The 17,917-nt window shown below is 39.7% G+C and overlaps 1 protein-coding gene across 1 annotated transcript; it reads right to left on the bottom strand.

Annotated features, from left to right (window-relative positions):
* Positions 1-376: 376 nt before the first annotated feature.
* Positions 377-10,991, bottom strand: LOC103978691 (UTP--glucose-1-phosphate uridylyltransferase-like). The gene is made up of 21 exons (XM_009394582.3): positions 10,858-10,991; positions 10,694-10,741; positions 10,445-10,536; positions 10,243-10,333; positions 7,761-7,821; positions 7,603-7,680; positions 7,466-7,516; positions 7,275-7,348; positions 5,815-5,887; positions 5,617-5,674; positions 5,460-5,506; positions 5,323-5,388; positions 2,686-2,718; positions 2,465-2,517; positions 2,316-2,391; positions 2,155-2,211; positions 1,950-2,033; positions 1,754-1,852; positions 1,574-1,678; positions 796-867; positions 377-717 (listed from the first exon to the last, which is right to left on the bottom strand). The coding sequence occupies exons 1-21, from the start codon at positions 10,914-10,916 to the stop codon at positions 691-693; spliced, it is 1,404 nt and encodes a 467-aa protein (XP_009392857.2). The 5' UTR covers positions 10,917-10,991; the 3' UTR covers positions 377-690.
* Positions 10,992-17,917: the final 6,926 nt, after the last annotated feature.

Raw genomic sequence — 17,917 nt, 5'->3', positions numbered from 1 at the left:
TAAATGACAAATCTGTCGGATTGGTCATGGTCATGGTTTCTTCTAATGCTGAAACCCAAAGCCCCTCTTTTCCCTTACCTCATCCCTTTCATCAAATTCTCCTTTGTCTGTTGTAATGATTACCACCAACTGGTAGAATTTATTATTATTATTATTATTATTATTATTATTATTATTGTTTTTGTGATTTGCAGATTCTATGAACGTCAGAATGGTTACCTGTAACTGGAAATACCTGAACGATAAATGTAGTTGCAAACCAAAACGATTGATGTCCACAATTACTCATATCAAATATGAGTTTTTACCATCTAAACTAACCAAAACTAAGAGAAAGAAAAGATTCATATCAAACACCAAGGCAACACCAGCACCATCAAAAAATAGAGATCAGTTCCTTCGTTTATCTGCTACAATCATGTTTCCTCTACCATCATGAATGTAGTTATTGGCTAGATTGTGATTTACATTGAAAAAGCAAAAGAAAATGACAAGCCAGGGGTAAAAATGGATGAAACCTTACTCAATGTTTCATTTCTTGGGGAGAAAAAACATTATTAGTGCAAGAGACATTGTTCTTTTAAGTTAATAGTGTGACACATAAACAGAACAATGAAGTGCTCAAAATTTGAGGGTCAAAACCTCTCGTGGACTCCTGCAAATTGAACCATCAAAACTTCATGAATATGCTCAGATATCTTCAGGGCCGTTGATCACCTAAACAAGCAACAAAGAACATTGTCACTAAGCACTAAAATGGAATAATAAAGTCCAACCAAGTATGTTTTGATTTACCTTATTCTCAAGAACAGTTCCGTCAGGAATCTCCAGCTTTACTCCAGATTTTGCGGTGATACTCACATTGCCCTTCACCAACATAAAAAAAGGATATTGATTAGGTGTGGACAATGGAGAAAGACAAAAAGTTTGATAATTGCAAGTGCAGTACTTGATATCAGATCAGGAGATGATAGCATGAGAACTTGAGGAGGATGGAAAAAGTTCAGCATTTACTTGCAGAAAAAGAAGCAAAAAAGAAGTTCCACAATAGAATGCAGGAGTTGCGCTCTAAGATATTGCTGAAATTGGTTTCATTTTGATCGATGACAACATTTGTCACAAACTCACATAGCCAAATGACCAAAATGCCCCTCCATATGGCCAATTATTGGAAAACTATAATTTTCCCTAATTGTTTTCCACAACTTCTGCAGTATTTGTTTAGGACATCTCTGTTGCCGGTGATATAGAGATATTCAATGGTAAAATAAGAGTGATAAAAATGAATCTTGTCAAATGATTCACTTAAGAAGATTGCTCATATCATTAGGAGATCGATAATGCAAGTTATGTGATCAATGCCATTTGTAGTTGCAGCCTTGAAGGTGTATATCTGGTTTACTTCATAATATAAATGTATAATGTAGCTTACTGTCAATACCTATCCTAACAATAATTGCTTGACATAGCAAAAATAAATTACATACCCTATAGCTTATTAACAGAAAAAGAGAGAGAACCCAACATATCAAGTAACAAAAAGCTGATAAACAAGCTAAAACAGAATGAATACCTTCAGTACTATTCCTGCACCAAACCAAACATCACCAGAAACCTTTAAGCTATCAAGCTCCACAATGCTGGGTATTGATTTGAAATGACCAAGGAAGCTGGCAACCTACAAGTAGGGGAATAATTGTTAAATCTTTGGATTCAAATAGCTGAATAAAATCATTTTGATTCATGAACTCACCTTCTTAAATTCAGGCCCGAGTTCAATTGAAGGATTTGCGAGATTTGTTCTGGCTTTATTTCGAATAACAAAGCCATCAACCAGAGTATATAGATCAGACTGCAAGAAAAAGGAAACATTAAGTATTGTAGTGAAAACAAAACAAAAACTCTTAATACCCATGTGTTCTTCAAAGGTCAGATGGTTTGACTTGAACCTGTACTAGCAGCAAATCTGAGGTTGCCTTCACTGGAAGAAACCTAGACCGAGGAACATTGATGCCAATAGCATGGTCAAAAAACTGTTTCAAGCAAAATTTGAGATGTTTATGATGCAACGAATTGTTTTCTTTTTGCAAGATGTAAAGAATTGTTAACTACAAGACAAAATACTAAAAAGTATATAATCAGTCTAATAATTACTCGAATTGCTGCACCAGCTGCAGTTTCCAATTGAAGAACTTTCACGCCATCTACTTCCTACATGACATTGCTAGCTCAACTTAATTTTGTGCTGTGAGATAGACAAGAAAAGCACCAAAACAAAGAGGCAGTGAAAACAAATAGTTTCTTCAGGTCGTTACCTTGGGGTTTGGAATAATCTCCATTTTAAGTGCATTAGCTTCAACAAGCCGTTTAATGGCCTTCAAGTTCACCCATCTGTAATCATGAATGTTTAGAACAAAGAAACAGGACTCGTAATTCATAATGTCAGACATAGACAAGTACTTACAGGTTGTTTGTATTGAAGATTTTGAATTTTTCAATTGACTTGAATTCACTCACCTAACAATATGGGAAAAGCCACATAATGGGTAAATCAGTTATCTAGCTACATCACATCTAATGAAATTTCAGGAAGAAATGCATTTTCTGGCACATAAAACAAGAACAACTTTGTTTTGCAGTGCACTTAAGATGGCACTGAATCTCATGTTGTAAGTTGTAACTCACATGAGCATCAGGAACTTGTGCAATCTCGAGAAGCTGCAATTCATAACGGAGGAAAAGAAAGATTAGACAGGAATAGAAAGTACAACAAAGAGTTCCATAGCACTAATTTACATCCTGAGAAGATGTACAAGGCATAACTAATGCAGACCTTCTTGGAGAGATAGAACATGTATAAGCCAATGTTTCAACATGGTTCTTGATATACATTGACACAACTATCTATGACACTGAATAAAGGTAAAAACTCACATTACAAGCATGCAACAAGTTGTCAAATAACAATCAAAATATTTGCTTGCATTCAAATTATTAATTGCACAATGGACTATCAAAATTCAAAAGATTGCAATCATGAAACATGCTGCGTTCCTGTTACAATGACTTACAAGAATTAAATGTTGAAGGCTGTAGCTATGCTGTGTAAAAATAGGACTTAGAACAAGGACTGTAATTTTCTGAATGGGGGTTTTAATTGCCAACAATATTATATGAAGACCAACCACCATAATAATTTCTCAATCTAACTATAAATTACCCCCTATAGACCTTATTAGTATCTTGGTCTCTATACTTCAAAAATTTATATTAGGATTCTTATAGTTATGACCTCACACTGTTAATTTTATCAATGGAAACACAAAAGATGAGCAAAAGGATAATTTTAACGTTCCAATTATGTTTTCAGTGGTGGCAGACAACAACACTGCTAGGGGTCATGGGTGATTTTTATGGATGAGGAGAGAGAGTGACGATAAGAAGTGAGGCAAAAGGAGAGGAGGAAGAGGACAACACAGATGTCGACGCTTGACATCTGCATCCGCGTCAAAGTGATGCCGCCCTTCCTTATATCGTTGTCAACGCCGACATCAAAGCATTGGCATTTGCGTCATCCTCTTCATTCTCTCTCTTTACCTGACCTCTCGTTATTGCTCTTCCTTCACAACAACAACTGAGGGCCCTAACGGTGGCGTCGTCTACCATCATCGAAAATATAATTAAAATATTAAAATTATCTTTTTGCCTATCATTTTCGTACTTCTGTCGGTAAAATTGATAATGTTAGGATAAATGAAATTAGATGTTTTACTTTCATAACTATAAGATTCAAATATAATTTTTTTAAATATAGGAATCAGAATGCTAAAGAGATCTAACTAGGAGTAATATATAATTAATCCTAATTTCTCAATCTTAATTTTAGCATATGACATTAATAACAAATACACTATATCTTCTACTCAAAACATTTTCATTTTTCGGGCAAAGAGAAAATTATGCAACTAAATATATCAAGCCTTCAGTGCATCATATTTGCTTGACTTAGCATTCAGCAACCAAATAGACATCTTAAACATGTTAGATTCAGATAATACCTTTTTCAGAAAAAAAGAAAAAGAAAAAAAGAAACACAAGCGGAAACCATGAGCATTATATTGACGTGCTAGTTGTTCAAGGATAGACAGCTAAACAGATGATACTCTGTACAAGTTGTGCAATATTGGGAAGGTTCAATAGACAAATAGATCATTTCATTTCCCTTTATTTTTATTTGTTTGAGGAGATGACTCAAAGGAGTAATGTAAAGATGACTCAGTTAGGCAAGCAACAAGTCTAACCAAAAGTATCAAAAACTCAGACTAGCTGTTGGACCAACAGCAGATCATAAATATAGTCTCCAAACATTGTGAAACATGAGAACATCAGAAGTTTCACCAAGATAAATTTTGGAGGTGCAGAAAATTCAGTGTAGAAAGACAAGACAAGTGAATAAAGGAAAATCCATGGACATAACTCTTGCCAAGAGAAAAGAAATGAAAATTCACTTTATTAGAGTGTAAGGTCCATAGATAATAATACTGCAAGCTGTCAAAAAAGGAGGTAGAGATGAAAGTCGAAGCCAGATAGAAAGGTATATAGATGTAAACAAGCCAGAGTCTTAAAATGAGCAATATAATCTAAAATTACACAAAAGCAGAGGCAGAAAAATCAACATGGTAGCCCTTGGTTGTTATAATCATGAAAATTACCCATGATTCAGACATGCCTGATATATCTAATGACATAGGAAATTCCAAACTTAGACATAAAGTGTGTAAAACATGGATGTCATGACAAGTCCACCTGGATAATTAAAGTTGCAAATTAATAAATATAATCACAATTAAATGGGTATAAATTACAAGATCTTGGTGAACAGTACACAGCTTGCAATTAACGATGACAAAGAAATTTTAATTTGGGACAATAAAATTTTCTGATACAATTTTGTTTCCAGTTAAACATGCATTATGAGTATATTATTCCTTTTCTTTTCTATTTTGATTTCATCTAGTATACAAGTAACACGTTCCATGTAGCCTCAGATGCATAACTGAAGAATCCAAAATTTTATTTTAGTATTGATAGACCAAATATTGTCACAGATGACTGCAAGTATAACTCATTCCACACTTTTGTTGATTCTGAAATATAAAGCAACCAACAGCAACAAAAAAGAAAATGAACAGATACGAGTGGTTACCATAATGTTCTGATTAAACTAGTCAGTGTATCTGTAAATGATATGTGATATACCATTTACTTTGAATGAAACATATGAAACTGAAGTGTCAAAGGTATAAAGTCCAACTCATATACCTGAACCCTTCCTTCGTATGAGATAAGTGTACCACCTTTAACATCAGCCAAAGTTTTTGGTGTCACCTGAGCACAGTATAAATTTTTGTGCATATCCTGAACTGTGTTATTCTCTATTGAATGAAATAAGCACATACCTCCATACAATATTCATTTTGATTGTGAATCAAGTGGTTCAGAATTTCTGTTGTATTTGGTCAAGGGAACAATATCTCATATTAATATGTTGGTAGCAGATTGGAGAATAAAATGGGCAATTATGAAGGAAAAATAATCAAGGTATTAAAAGGATACTCAAGTCAACTATAGCACCCAAGTTGTCTGAGTTTGCAACAAAAATATACTCCTTACCCTGAAGAATATCAATCATTAAAAGATTTAAAAGAAGAAAAAAATTGAATACAATTAAAACTGTCAGTAAAAGATTTAAAATTTAAATAAAAATTAACTTGAAAAAGTTACAAGTCATTGTCTTGACTGGCTATTGCAGACCTGTGATAGCAAGGCATCAAGCTTGCCACTGTTCATCAAAGATGGGAAAACATCACCATGGCCAGGAGGGTACCTTCACATTGATATCGAACAAAAACTGAAAGATGTCAAAGAAATTTATGCCAAAAAATGAAAGATGTCAAAGATATTTATGCCAACCTACATAATAAAAAGTAAAGAAATGTCATGGTCAAGGTCTTATATAATGAAGATCTAAATTTCTGACCAATTAATTGTCACTTGAATGCAAGTAAAATTGAAGTATAACTGAGCAATTTTCATACAAAAATATGGAGGGCTGCAGGTCTATATATATAACCAATATTTAAGCTGAAAAGTAAACCCCATCTTCTTTTCTCGATACTTATTCATTCATAAAAATATTTTTTTTATCAATATAAGTCCATAAGAGAAGGAAAAAAACCAGAATGTAGAGAAGCAATCAATAATGCTACTTTCCGATATTCCATCTTTCTGATATCACATTGGACGCAAACTTCCTAAACATGGATACAGAAGCAAGATTAAAAAAAAAAAAAGATGGCAACCAGTAGGACAAATTCCATAAAGATACAAGCATATGTTCTTACTAAATGTAATGAGAAAGGTGAACTCAAAGATAGTTAGGCTTCAATTAATAATGCAAAAGAAGCTGGTCTTATAATTAAAATACATTCAGACCTCAATATCTGAAATGCAGTTTAATATAACATGTGTCCAGGTGGACCACTGAAAGCACATGATTGATCTGTAGAAGGCATAAAATCAACTTTGACTTCATGTATTAAGGCTAGATATCTTTATCTAACAGCTCAAACGAAGCACATATTATATCTTTGGTTCATTATTTGCAATGAGTAAAGACAACAAAATACGAAGAGTTTTCTTACACAAAAGAAAAATTAAGAAAGAAGTATATCAACTTCCCATTTGTAGAACCACATCAACTTTTTTTTCAATTAATTTGCAATTTAAACGACCAAAACAATCTTTCTGTCCCTTCCTAAAGGAACAGTTAATTCTACTTGAGACATCGTCAATAATTTATGATTTAGGATTGAGCTTCATTAGGTAAAAGACATAAGCTCAAGTAAAAAAATTTACTGAGAAAATATAAGGAATTAGGTGTATACTATATTCTAGGGATAACAAACTTGGAAAATCGATTCAATAGCAAATTCAGTGAATGAATACTAGATGTTGTTGTCATCCTGTAAAGCATAACAAACACAGAATAAAAGTTCATGGAAAACCTGATACCTAGGGGTCCGGAGAATGAACAGATTGTAGAATACTAGACAGGAAAGAATGAAAAATAATCAATAAACAAATAACTGTCTAAATAACATGGCACTGAACCAAACATTATCTTACTCCACAGCCATCATGGAAGTACATAAGATGCTTGGAGCATGGCTTATAATCTACAAACTCTTGGACAAGATTTGAACAAAACATACCAACCATCCTTGCCAGACTGGCCTTTGCTTGGTAATGGCATAAAATCTTCGACAACCAAACGAGGATACTGGCTCTATAGATCAAATAATTGCAGGTTAGTTAACACCGTTCCCAGATTAAAATAGCAGACAAGAATTGCGTAGTTGATATAGCTATTCAGAATGATCTGTTAATTCAATTTAGGTAAAACCTGGTTAAATGTATGAATCTTGATATTTGAGTTGGCATATTTCTCCACGATCTTCACAAACAACCAAATGATCTGTTAGACTTAGCCATGATCTTCTAAAACAATGAAATATCTTAAATAAGGTAAACTGTCCTCACCTTTAGTGTATCATCATGAGTGTTGAAAGAATTCATCAAAAGCAGAGGGACATCACATCCATACTTCTTATTGAGAGACTGCAAAGGATTTTTTATAGTTCAAAAAAATTACAAACCACAGCAAAATATTTAAAACCAAGTCATTACATTGCCCTTACCTCTATTTGGATAACAATTAGGTCAAGAAAAGTAAATCCATTTCGCACTTCAATGACAGATCTGTAATTACAAGTGAACAATTTCACTATCATCATAATAACATCGAGAGGGTTGTAGAAACATATACCTCATGCAATGACTTGTAGAGTTTGTGCAAACTTTTAAATGAGCTGAGATACAATGTGATATCAAAGAAGATGATATTTGGTATGTGAATATTTTGGGTCAGGGCACTGCTCGAGTGCATTTTAAGTTAAGCCACTTAAGTTGGTTTATGGTTCATAGGTGGTAAACTTTGTTGATTCATTCTTTTGATTCAGATTTCAGAATATATTCATGAACCATTCATGTCACATCTACAGTAGGTACGATGTTTTGGACATATTAAAAATTTACCTTGGTGTTTACCTTGTCAAAAAACCTATGGTAGAAAACTTGAAAGCTATGAACTCATAGATAATGTTTTATTAACTGTTTGAGTTTTTCTTAAATGGAATCTTTAATAGGAATACTATTCATTTTATGTATCAAATAATTCGAACTTTTAGAGAAAATACCATTGATGAAATCATGATAATGGAATCTCAAATTTAGTGGTCAGAATCATGTAATGTAGATTTTACAAATAGCCTCTATATATTAAGGTTGGATACATTGGACCCTCCCCAGAACTCACGTTGGTGGGGACGATATGCATTAAATTCATACTTTTAATCATGTAATACACAAATCTAGGATGTTGAAGTATTCTAAATCAAAATGAGGAAACTAGATCGAAGTTCCAAGGGAGGTAACTGATCCTTGTAACTATGATGCAACCACAATGTGTCTTACACTGATCGTGCTGAAGAACATTAGAAGATGCAATAGAAATCTAAAACAAACATATAGTTAACAAAAAGAACAGTATAAGTCACAGATCCCACTGGTGATGGATATACTAATCCATTTCACATTATTGGCCAACAAGAGTAGCTTAATCTCTTGTAGCTTCAGTAAAAAATCACAGTTAGTTGCATACTCAACTTATAAGCAAATAGGATCACAAACATTTAAACAAGCTACGCATGAAATTGCTCGACACATTACATCTTTTACAGATACAGTAAAACCTTACAGAATAATGATCAGTCAGCCAAATTTTTTTATTTTAATCCTCAAAGCGTGAAATCCTAATCCTCGGATTCATTCGAGGAAAGCACCAGGATAACAAAATCTATTTGGTTATTTGTAATGCATCATCATGTTGCATTAAGCACACATCCAAGATAAAAGATAATGCAACAAGAACATGCTTAGGCCTGTCTAGAGTTGACACGCCAATACTGTGGCCAGCTTAAAAGAAGCAAGTGAAGTGCATGACCAGATCCATTTAGACAATGTGGATTGTTAAGAAATCGTCACACAACATTTGAGAGACATGCATACAACGAAAATCAGGGAAACTGATGATTAACGAATTTTCTGTACTCAGTTTGATATAATGATATAAAAAAGTCACAAGGTCAGAGTAAATTGAGTTATATGAGCATCACATGATGGAGATGGAAATATGCAGGTGATTCTGAAAAGTGAATAACCAAGAAGAAATTTATTTGTTCAAAAACACAGCTACCTGTACCAGCTAAATGAAGATAGAATACCACAGTTGATAGGTTGATGTAGTTATTTTGTAGTTAATCATGTGGACACATCACATATATAAGTATCAGTGAACTAAGTTGGACCAAGCAAACCGATCAAAGAGTCACCGACCCAGGCATATGCACAAACAATGATGCCTGTGGGCTGCCACAACCTTCAAATGTATTTAGAAGGTTGCATAAAGTACCACCCAGAGACTCCAGTTTCTGGGTTCTCTCTCACAAGGATACTACAATGCTCAGACACTGTGGACATTGTTTGACATACCAAAATGGATGGTTACTGAACCTCGGGCTAGCAAATGACTATAGAGATAGAATCTGTACTAGATACTATGAAAGTGTTGCCCAAGAATTTGAAATTGGATATGTAGGTATACGTGGGCATCTTGTAGTAGGAGAAATTACAAACAGGATTTATCAATAAATGACGGTAGAACATGCTGATCTATGTAAATTCTAGCCGATAAGAAACGAAAAGGTCGGTATGATATATACATTCCATAAATACTACTAGTGATCATTCAGAAGGAACAAAAAAAAAGCATTTTGCATAATAGGTGCATATTTTAAAAAGAAAACTTAATTTAGATGTCATAAATGATAAGCCAACATGAAAGAAAAAGATGATTTACCAAATAGTTTCCGTAAATGCTACTTCTGATCATTCCCACGAGTAAGGAAAAGACCAAAATTTTCAATTGATGTGGCTGCTTATATTTATCAATTTGTTCGACGTAATCATCATGCTAATAATAAAATTATTAGAACCGCTGTTCAAAAAATTCATTGTTAATGGTAAAGAACTGATGCAATAATATTCTTGATGTCGTCTTACTTGGGACCCGTGCAACCCATAGTGGTTCCCAATCCTCCATTGAGCTTAAGCACTGCAAGCTTGTTGAGAAGTGTTTTTGTTGCCTCGATATCTGCATTTTGCCACATTACGATTCAAAACAGCTAAAAGCTCCAATCACCGTAGCTAATCAACAAATTGGCAACAATGCATCTCGGATCCCGCCTAAATGAAGAAAATAGACCTTCCGGATGTGACGCCAGGGTATCATAAGGCACGACCACTTCATCAGTAGGAGTTTGAATCTTACTCCACTCGATCTGCTCTGCCTCGCCACTCCAATCCCATTAACACCACCCGAAACAAAGATTTCAATCACCAGAAAAGATAAAACATCCAAAAAACCAGGAAAGTAATATTCCATCACATTAAAACAAGAGCAACAGTCTATAAAATGCGTAAGAAAACATCGGAGTTAGGTACTCGATCTTACCTCAGATGGCGAGACACAAGGCTGACGAATCCAGATTTCTCATTTTCGCTGCCATAAAGATGAAGAAAGAACAAAAGAAATCAAAATTCTCAGATTCGATCCGACGCGTTTCAGTTCAATCCATGAATCAAAGAAGAGCAGAAGAAATCCGACTTCGGGCTCACCTGATCTGATCGAAAGCAGCGATCGCGGTTTGGAGCTTCGCGATCTTCACGTCCGCCATTGGGGAACGGGATCGAGATCAAGATCCAGATAGATCGGGAAAGGGGGTGGAAACGAGATCGGCACCCAACGGACTTCTGCGCTATTGAGGTCAGGCGAGGGATGGCGAGCCTCCATTTATATTCAAACGGAGGGGGCGAGGGTCTCCGTCAGTTGCAACAGTAACGGAATGTCCGCAGAGTTTGACGGACGTAGACACGAGGCGGGAGCAGAGCGGCGTGGCAAAGTAATCAAGGGACGTCGATGGCTCACCGAGGTCGTCGTGATTCGTGCCATGGGGACGGACCTAACAGCGTTGCAGCTTGTAACAGGAAAGCAGCATTACGATGCATGTCCATGTATTGTGTTACTTACGACGTGGTGCAATGCGTGTACTGTTACGAACAAACAAAGCGCAAGAGGAAACAATCTCGTGATCTTAATATAAAATAATATAATATAATATAGTATACAATTAAATAAATAAAAACAATTATTATGTCCTTCAAAAATAATAATTTAAATTATTTACCCTTTTAAATTTAAATTTTACATGTATCTATGCTTACAAAATTCAAAAGTTTGTGTATGCATCCAAATTTTTATTATTTTAGAGAGTTCATTTTTCAAAATTAAGTGAACTTTAGAATGAGTCTTTACCAATGCTTTTACAAATTTTATTTAAATTTTTAAAACATAATTCAACTTATAAATCGATCTAAATCAGTGAACTAATTCGTCCGATTGATTGATCAACTAAAAAGGATGAAAGTTATTGTTAGGGGTAGTATTCAAACTAGCTTGAACCAAATTATTATGGATCAAACTAAGTTGAATTAGTTTTTGATTTGATTCGATTAAAGTAATAAATCCATATTGAAATCAATTCGGACCTACTTAATCGAATCGATCCAATCCGATTAGTTTGAGTCAGTTAATCAATTTATTTATATTAAATAATTAAAAATATATTTTTTTAATGAACTAAATCAAAATATTGATCTATTTAGACCGATAAAATTTATGAAATTGAACTCACATCATGTATATATATATTGTTACGGTAAGTAACTTTTTAAGCCGTGGCCTCGGGGCCGACGCGGCTCGGTTCTGGGGTCCAGATGTTGGGGATCTCGGGCGACGTCCCTCGGGGTCTCCCTACGGTCGGGATCGGTCGTTCGGGGTGGTAGATCGGGCCGGCAGCTTCGCGGCAGCGCCAGGAAGAGACCACCTCGCCTTCGTTCCTGCACACAGGTCGGGTCGGGGGCTCGGCCTGACCCCTCCGACGATCAAGTTAGCGATGATGTGGAGAGGGTTTTGGAGGAAGAGAAACCTCCGTGTGTTCAGTGTGTGATCTCCCCCTTTGCTTAGGACTCAGGGGTATTTATAGAGGAGGTTTGATGTTACCTGACGTAGCTGTCTGTAGGGCAGGACTGTACCTTTGGTGGCGTTTGACATTACCACTGGGGTTGCGTGGGAGGCCGAGCTCCTGTAGGGTATGGCGAGCCTCGGGTAGTGTGTCGCTCAGGGGGATGCTATCATAGCGTGTCATATCGCCATGTTTGCCTCTATCATATGCCCCCCCCCCCCCCCGAAAGGAGCTATGCATCGGTTTTTGCATGCGGGGAGCCCGATGCATGGCTTCTTACTTCAGGTGGGCTGTTCATGCGGATCCGAGGGGCACGACGCAGGCGGGCCGGCCGCGCGAACGTGTCTCGAGCAGTACGAGGTCGAGGTGTGCAACTTAGTCGGGAAGCCGAGCAGGGTTGGACTCGGGGGCAATGGAGCCGATGAGGGCGGAGGAGCGCAACGCAGGCGGGGTGACCGCGCAGGTGTCTCGGGATGGCGTAGAGCCGAGGGCCGAGGAGCACAACATAGGCGGGGTGACCGCGCAGGTGTCTCGGGATGGCGTAGAGCCGAGGGCCGAGGAGCACAACACAGGCGGGGTGACCGTGCAGGTGTGGTCTCGGGTGGCGTAAAGCCGAAGAGCCGAGGAGCACAACATAAGCGGGGTGACCGTGCAGGTGTCTCGGGATGGCGTAGAGCCGAGGGCCGAGGAGCACAACACAGGCGGGGTGACCGCGCAGGTGTCTCGGGATGGCGTAGAGCCGAGGGCCGAGGAGGTGCTTGGCTTTTGGCCAGCGATTGGTTGCGGCCGGGGATCGGCTGTTCGAACGTGCGCGGGCGCGGGAGGCCGGGTCGCCTTTTTTCTGGGGAAAGTAAAGGGTTTCCCCCTTTTGGGGCTGCCGGTTTTTGAGGCTGATATGATTGGGCGCCTTCGCACCGCGCTGCTGCTGGCAGCCATGTCATACTGCATTTATGGCGAGGTGATGCTCTCTGTTTTTCGAAGTGTATTTGGGAGACGAGGGGTTGCGTTTCGGCGGGACGCGGCCCGCTTATAGGTAGCCTGAGGTTGGTCGCTGGGGTTTCATTCATCCATTTTCATCGCGCTACTTTGTATACCTACGCTTGTCTCGCATCAGTCGTTCCCTCTTTCCCTACTAAAGGTCAGTGAGAATGGTGTCTTCCTCCTCCCTTTCGTCCTCTTTGAAGACCGTGGAGACGGTGGCTTCATCGAATCCCGCCTCGTCGTCCGATGAGAAGAAAGCCCGGGCCCTTGAGGCCCTGATGTGGTCGCACGACCATGACTCTACCGTGGGTGAGTCATTGTTGTGCCTCCTCCGGGATCGTTATGGTATCCCGGAGGAGTTCGTCCTTCGTGCTCCTGAGCCCGGTCAACGGGCATATGACCCAATCCCTAGGGGCTTCGCCCTCACCCTAGATGCTTTCGAGGCTGGGCTACGCCTCCCCTTCCACCCCGTCATAACTTCATGTGTTTCCTGGTGGCGTATCTCCCCGTCTCAGATGGCGCCGAACTCGTGGTGCTATCTGGCAGCGTTTCTGGGGGAGTGTCACTATGCCCGCATAACCCCGACCCATGACCTCTTCCTTTCTTGCTTCCGCCTTACTAAGGGGTCGGGGGGCTACTATCTGTCCGCCCGAGCGGGCTTTCGGGTGAGCGGGGCCCCTTCCAGCAACAAGGGGTGGAAGGAGCGTTTCTTTTTCGTCAGCCGCCCGGGAGATTGGGGTTTTGGGGTTCGCTGGGGCGCGCGTGTGATAGACAACACCGTCCTAGTTTTGGACGACGAGGGGCGCCGAGGGCTCCAGAGGCTTAGAGAGATCCTCCCGGCCTCCCGAGCCATCCGGAATATGTCCGAGCGGTGGTTGGCGGAGGCGGGTCTCAGCCCGGTGCCTCTAGGTATGCTCCTCGGGGCGGTTTTAGGGGTTCTCTTTTCGCTCATGGGTTGCCCGCCTAACTGATTGTTGTTTTGGCTTTTCCTCGCAGAGATGGTGCGTCTCGAGGCCCTTCGAGGGGTAGAAACTCCTGCGGCTGTGTCGGACCGTTCGCCTTCTGTCGCCAGGGCGGGAACAAGGGAGGCCCCCGTGGACGTCGAGGTCGGTCAACCTCGGAAGAAGGCACGGGTGCTTCCGAGCGACGGTCCTGAGGTGGTCACGGCCTCAGCGGAAGGTGTCATGGCACCGGCGGCGGGGGCTGCCGCAGCACCGGTGGCTGAGGGCGTGGTGGCGCCGGCGAACCATGCCGCGGGGAGTCAGGCGGAGGGCGAGGCTGGCCCGAGTGGGCGTGCAGCGATGGAGGCGCCTCGCCAGCCCTCCATTCGCGAGCTTCTTCGTCTTCCGCTCGGGAGAGAGGACGAGCCTTACTTGGCGCGGGAGGTGGGCGCTCTCCCCCGCGGAGGGCTGCATCCCGACATAGCTCGGGATTTGTATACTTTATCCTCCGAGGCTCTGCTTAGCAAGTCCGCTAAGTCGCTGTTGTGGGTAAGTGTTGTCTCGCCCTTCTGCTTGTGCGTTTTGGGACGCCTGGTTTTGACCTCTCTCCTTCCCCAGGGCAACCATTACGCCGCCGCGCTGATGGATCGCGTCCGTGATGCGGGACGGGTCATCGCTGCCCTGAGTAGTCGCAATGCCGAGCTCCGGAAGCAGGCGGACGAAGCTCGGGCTGGAGCAGGCCCTGAGGCTGTCGCGGCGGCCGAGCGACGTGCCTTGGACTTGGAGGCGGAGGCAGTGCGCCTTCGGTCGGAGCTCCAAGCATCCACGGAGCGGTCCGCGGATTTCCAGATGCGGCTGGAGACGTCGGAGGGGCGTAATACGGAGCTCCAGACGAGTCTGAGAGCGTCGGTGGCCGAGGCTCGTTCGGCGAGCTTCAGATGCCCCCGACCCGACCTGTGTGCAGGAACGAAGGCGAGGTGGTCTCTTCCTGGCGCTGCTGCGGAGCTGCCGGCCCGATCTACCACCCCGAACGACCGATCCCGACCGCAAGGAGACCCCGAGGGACGTCGCCCGAGATCCCCGACATCCGGACCCCAGAACCGAGCCGTGTCGGCCCCGAGGCCACGGCTTAAAAAGTTACTTATCGTAACATATATATATATATATATATATATATATATATATATATATATATATATATATATATATATATATATATATATATATATATGGCATAAAGGAAAAAAGAGGGATGGGGTTAGGTCTATGTTATGTGGGATCCCAACATGCACATAACAAAAATGCATGTGAGAGGGTCATGCGTGAAACACGAGTAATAATATTATATTGGCACCGTGCATGGCATGGCGGCTAACGACGGCTAACGACGAACATGACGTGAACCGACGGCAAAACTCTCGAGATTGAACATTCGTACATACCGACAATAACAATGGTTAGATGTAAGTGAGAGAGAGAGAGAGAGAGAGAGAGAGAGATGGTGACGCTGCGAATTAGATGATATGATGCTCGCTGTGTTGGATAACTTTGAACAGTATGTTTTCGTTTTCTTCTCCGATGGAAGGGATGTAAAGAGTGCCAGATGAAGGACATGATCACATGACCGACACCATTATTGGCTGCGACGAGCACTCGGCAGACGAAGATCACATGGACGGCCCCATTAGAACGGTGCACAGGCTGTTCATGGTGGTCTTCCTCGCATTATGTCATGATCCTATTCCTAGTAACTTCACCCACACATCCTCTAGCCATCAATGGCAGATTCATCTCACCTACCTATTTACAAGAATATAATAAATTCATTATTATTAATTTTAGTTGAAATATTTTGATTATTGATCTCGAATAGAATAGAACTATTTTCGAATCATCTATTTGACGTGGACTATATCTCGATTAGAATATAATAGAACTATTTTCGAATCATTGATCTCGAATAGAATAGAGCTATATATCTAGACGAGAATGTCAAATCTATAAAATTAAGATTACATTATAAATATCTAATGAATATATAATTATTAATTATAGTCTAAATATTTTGATCAATAATTTAGATTAACAAATTGTATGGTAACTTTGATAGAAGATAAGATTTCCCAAACTATACGAGGAAATCTTTCTATTCTGTTGAGAAAAATCTTCTATTCTGTTGAGAAAATTTTTTTTCCTAATTTGTATAAATAGGAGAGGAAACATATTAATGTATTGAAGCATTTTTATTTCTTCAATAAAGCTTCTTCTCTTCTTCAATAATTATTCTTATCTTCTATTCGTTAACCCTAATCACACCATGTTTTTAAATGATAGAGTTTGGTAAAGGGTGATTGTCCACGGTCATGTCGGGTCGCAATCTGAGTTAAGACATTTTTTGGATTCTTGCTCCGGCATGAATGAACAGTCTAATTTTTGGGGTCCTTCGATAGGAATTGCTCCCATTTCTTAGTCTCTCTTTTATCTCAGTTCTTCATCAAGAATACTTTACTCGTGAGATGTGATTGGATTTGTGGAGTCCACACTGACAAGTAAGGCATGTCATCAATGGATGGATGAGATGGGGGATTACAAGTTGGCCTCAATTATTGCAGGCTTCACACAACATGTAATTTAGTAGCACAAGTCAGTGTGAGATGTGATGTGGTGCACAAACTCTGTTGTGGTTTGTGGTCTTTCCCTTCAATTAAAGTTAGATAATTATCATTAGTTTTCTATTGAACAAGCATAAATTGTTGGATTTAATTTACAATGAAATGTTTTATGATGTCAGTGATGAATCATTGCTACTTATTCTAATGAAAATAGCAAGTGAGTGGGGCATGGAGAATCACTAAGGGTAGATTTACCTTGCAATCATCATCTCATTAAGGTAGATTACTATGTGTCCTTTTTTGTGGTGCATGTTTGTCTTAATGTATCTGACTCTTGCAACTTTTCATAAGATGTTGATCTATGCTGCACAATTTCTACTGAAAGTGGGTCTTAATTGTGACACATAATAGCAATAAGGTTGAGACTTAACATCAATCTAATCTTGATTGCCTTTTTCCTTTGAGCTAAAAGACATCTTTTGATCCATTGGTCCATATTTTTGTTTTAAGTTGTCACTGTTTGTACCAGCAATAATTGAAAGAAGAGCTCTCTCTTCACCATTCTTGGGAGATCATGAGTGATGGATACCTCCAGTGGAGTCTATTCAACAAAGATCTTGAGGACTTAACCAAGACCTACTTTTACCATCAATGTAATGTATACTTCACTATTTTGGTGGTTTTCATGTGTATTCTTGCATTTATCCTATATGTCTTGGCACATAAACACAAATATGTTCCTGACAAAACTTCCTTCAACCTTAAATCAAACACCAAAAGTGTTTGAAGTTTACCTTCTAAAATCTTCAAAAATACAAGAAAATCAAATCAAATGCTTGCTATAGTACCCTTAGAGAGTACTGACGCCAGAGAAAGCCTAGTGTTTTGAGAAGTTAACCAGGCATGGAACACGTTGATGTGACCATTTGACCTAATGCCACGGCTTTTCTTGTCACTTTTACAAAGATGAAGCTGATCGAAAGGACTTGTCTTGCTAATTTTTTGATTATAATCCAAAAAATCAAGGTTTCACGTGCCAAAGCATGATCCTTGAAATTTCGCCAAACAGGTGGAGGAAGAAGGTGGCAACTTCGCTTCTCTTTATTTAAGCCTCTCCCGT

The sequence above is a fragment of the Musa acuminata genome, chromosome BXJ2-3 (genome assembly GCF_036884655.1).
Source record: "Musa acuminata AAA Group cultivar baxijiao chromosome BXJ2-3, Cavendish_Baxijiao_AAA, whole genome shotgun sequence".
Lineage (NCBI taxonomy): Eukaryota > Viridiplantae > Streptophyta > Magnoliopsida > Zingiberales > Musaceae > Musa > Musa acuminata.
This window is presented reverse-complemented; position numbering and strand designations above follow the sequence as displayed.

Coding starts and splice junctions, on each gene's coding strand:
- LOC103978691 (XM_009394582.3), bottom strand. CDS start 10,916: ATGGCGGACGTGAAGATCGCGAAGCTCCAAACCGCGATCGCTGCTTTC. Junction 10,334..10,444: donor CCTGGCGTCACATCCGGAAG/GTCTATTTTCTT, acceptor GGCAAAATGCAG/ATATCGAGGCAACAAAAACA. Junction 2,392..2,464: donor ATCTTCAATACAAACAACCT/GTAAGTACTTGT, acceptor TCATGATTACAG/ATGGGTGAACTTGAAGGCCA.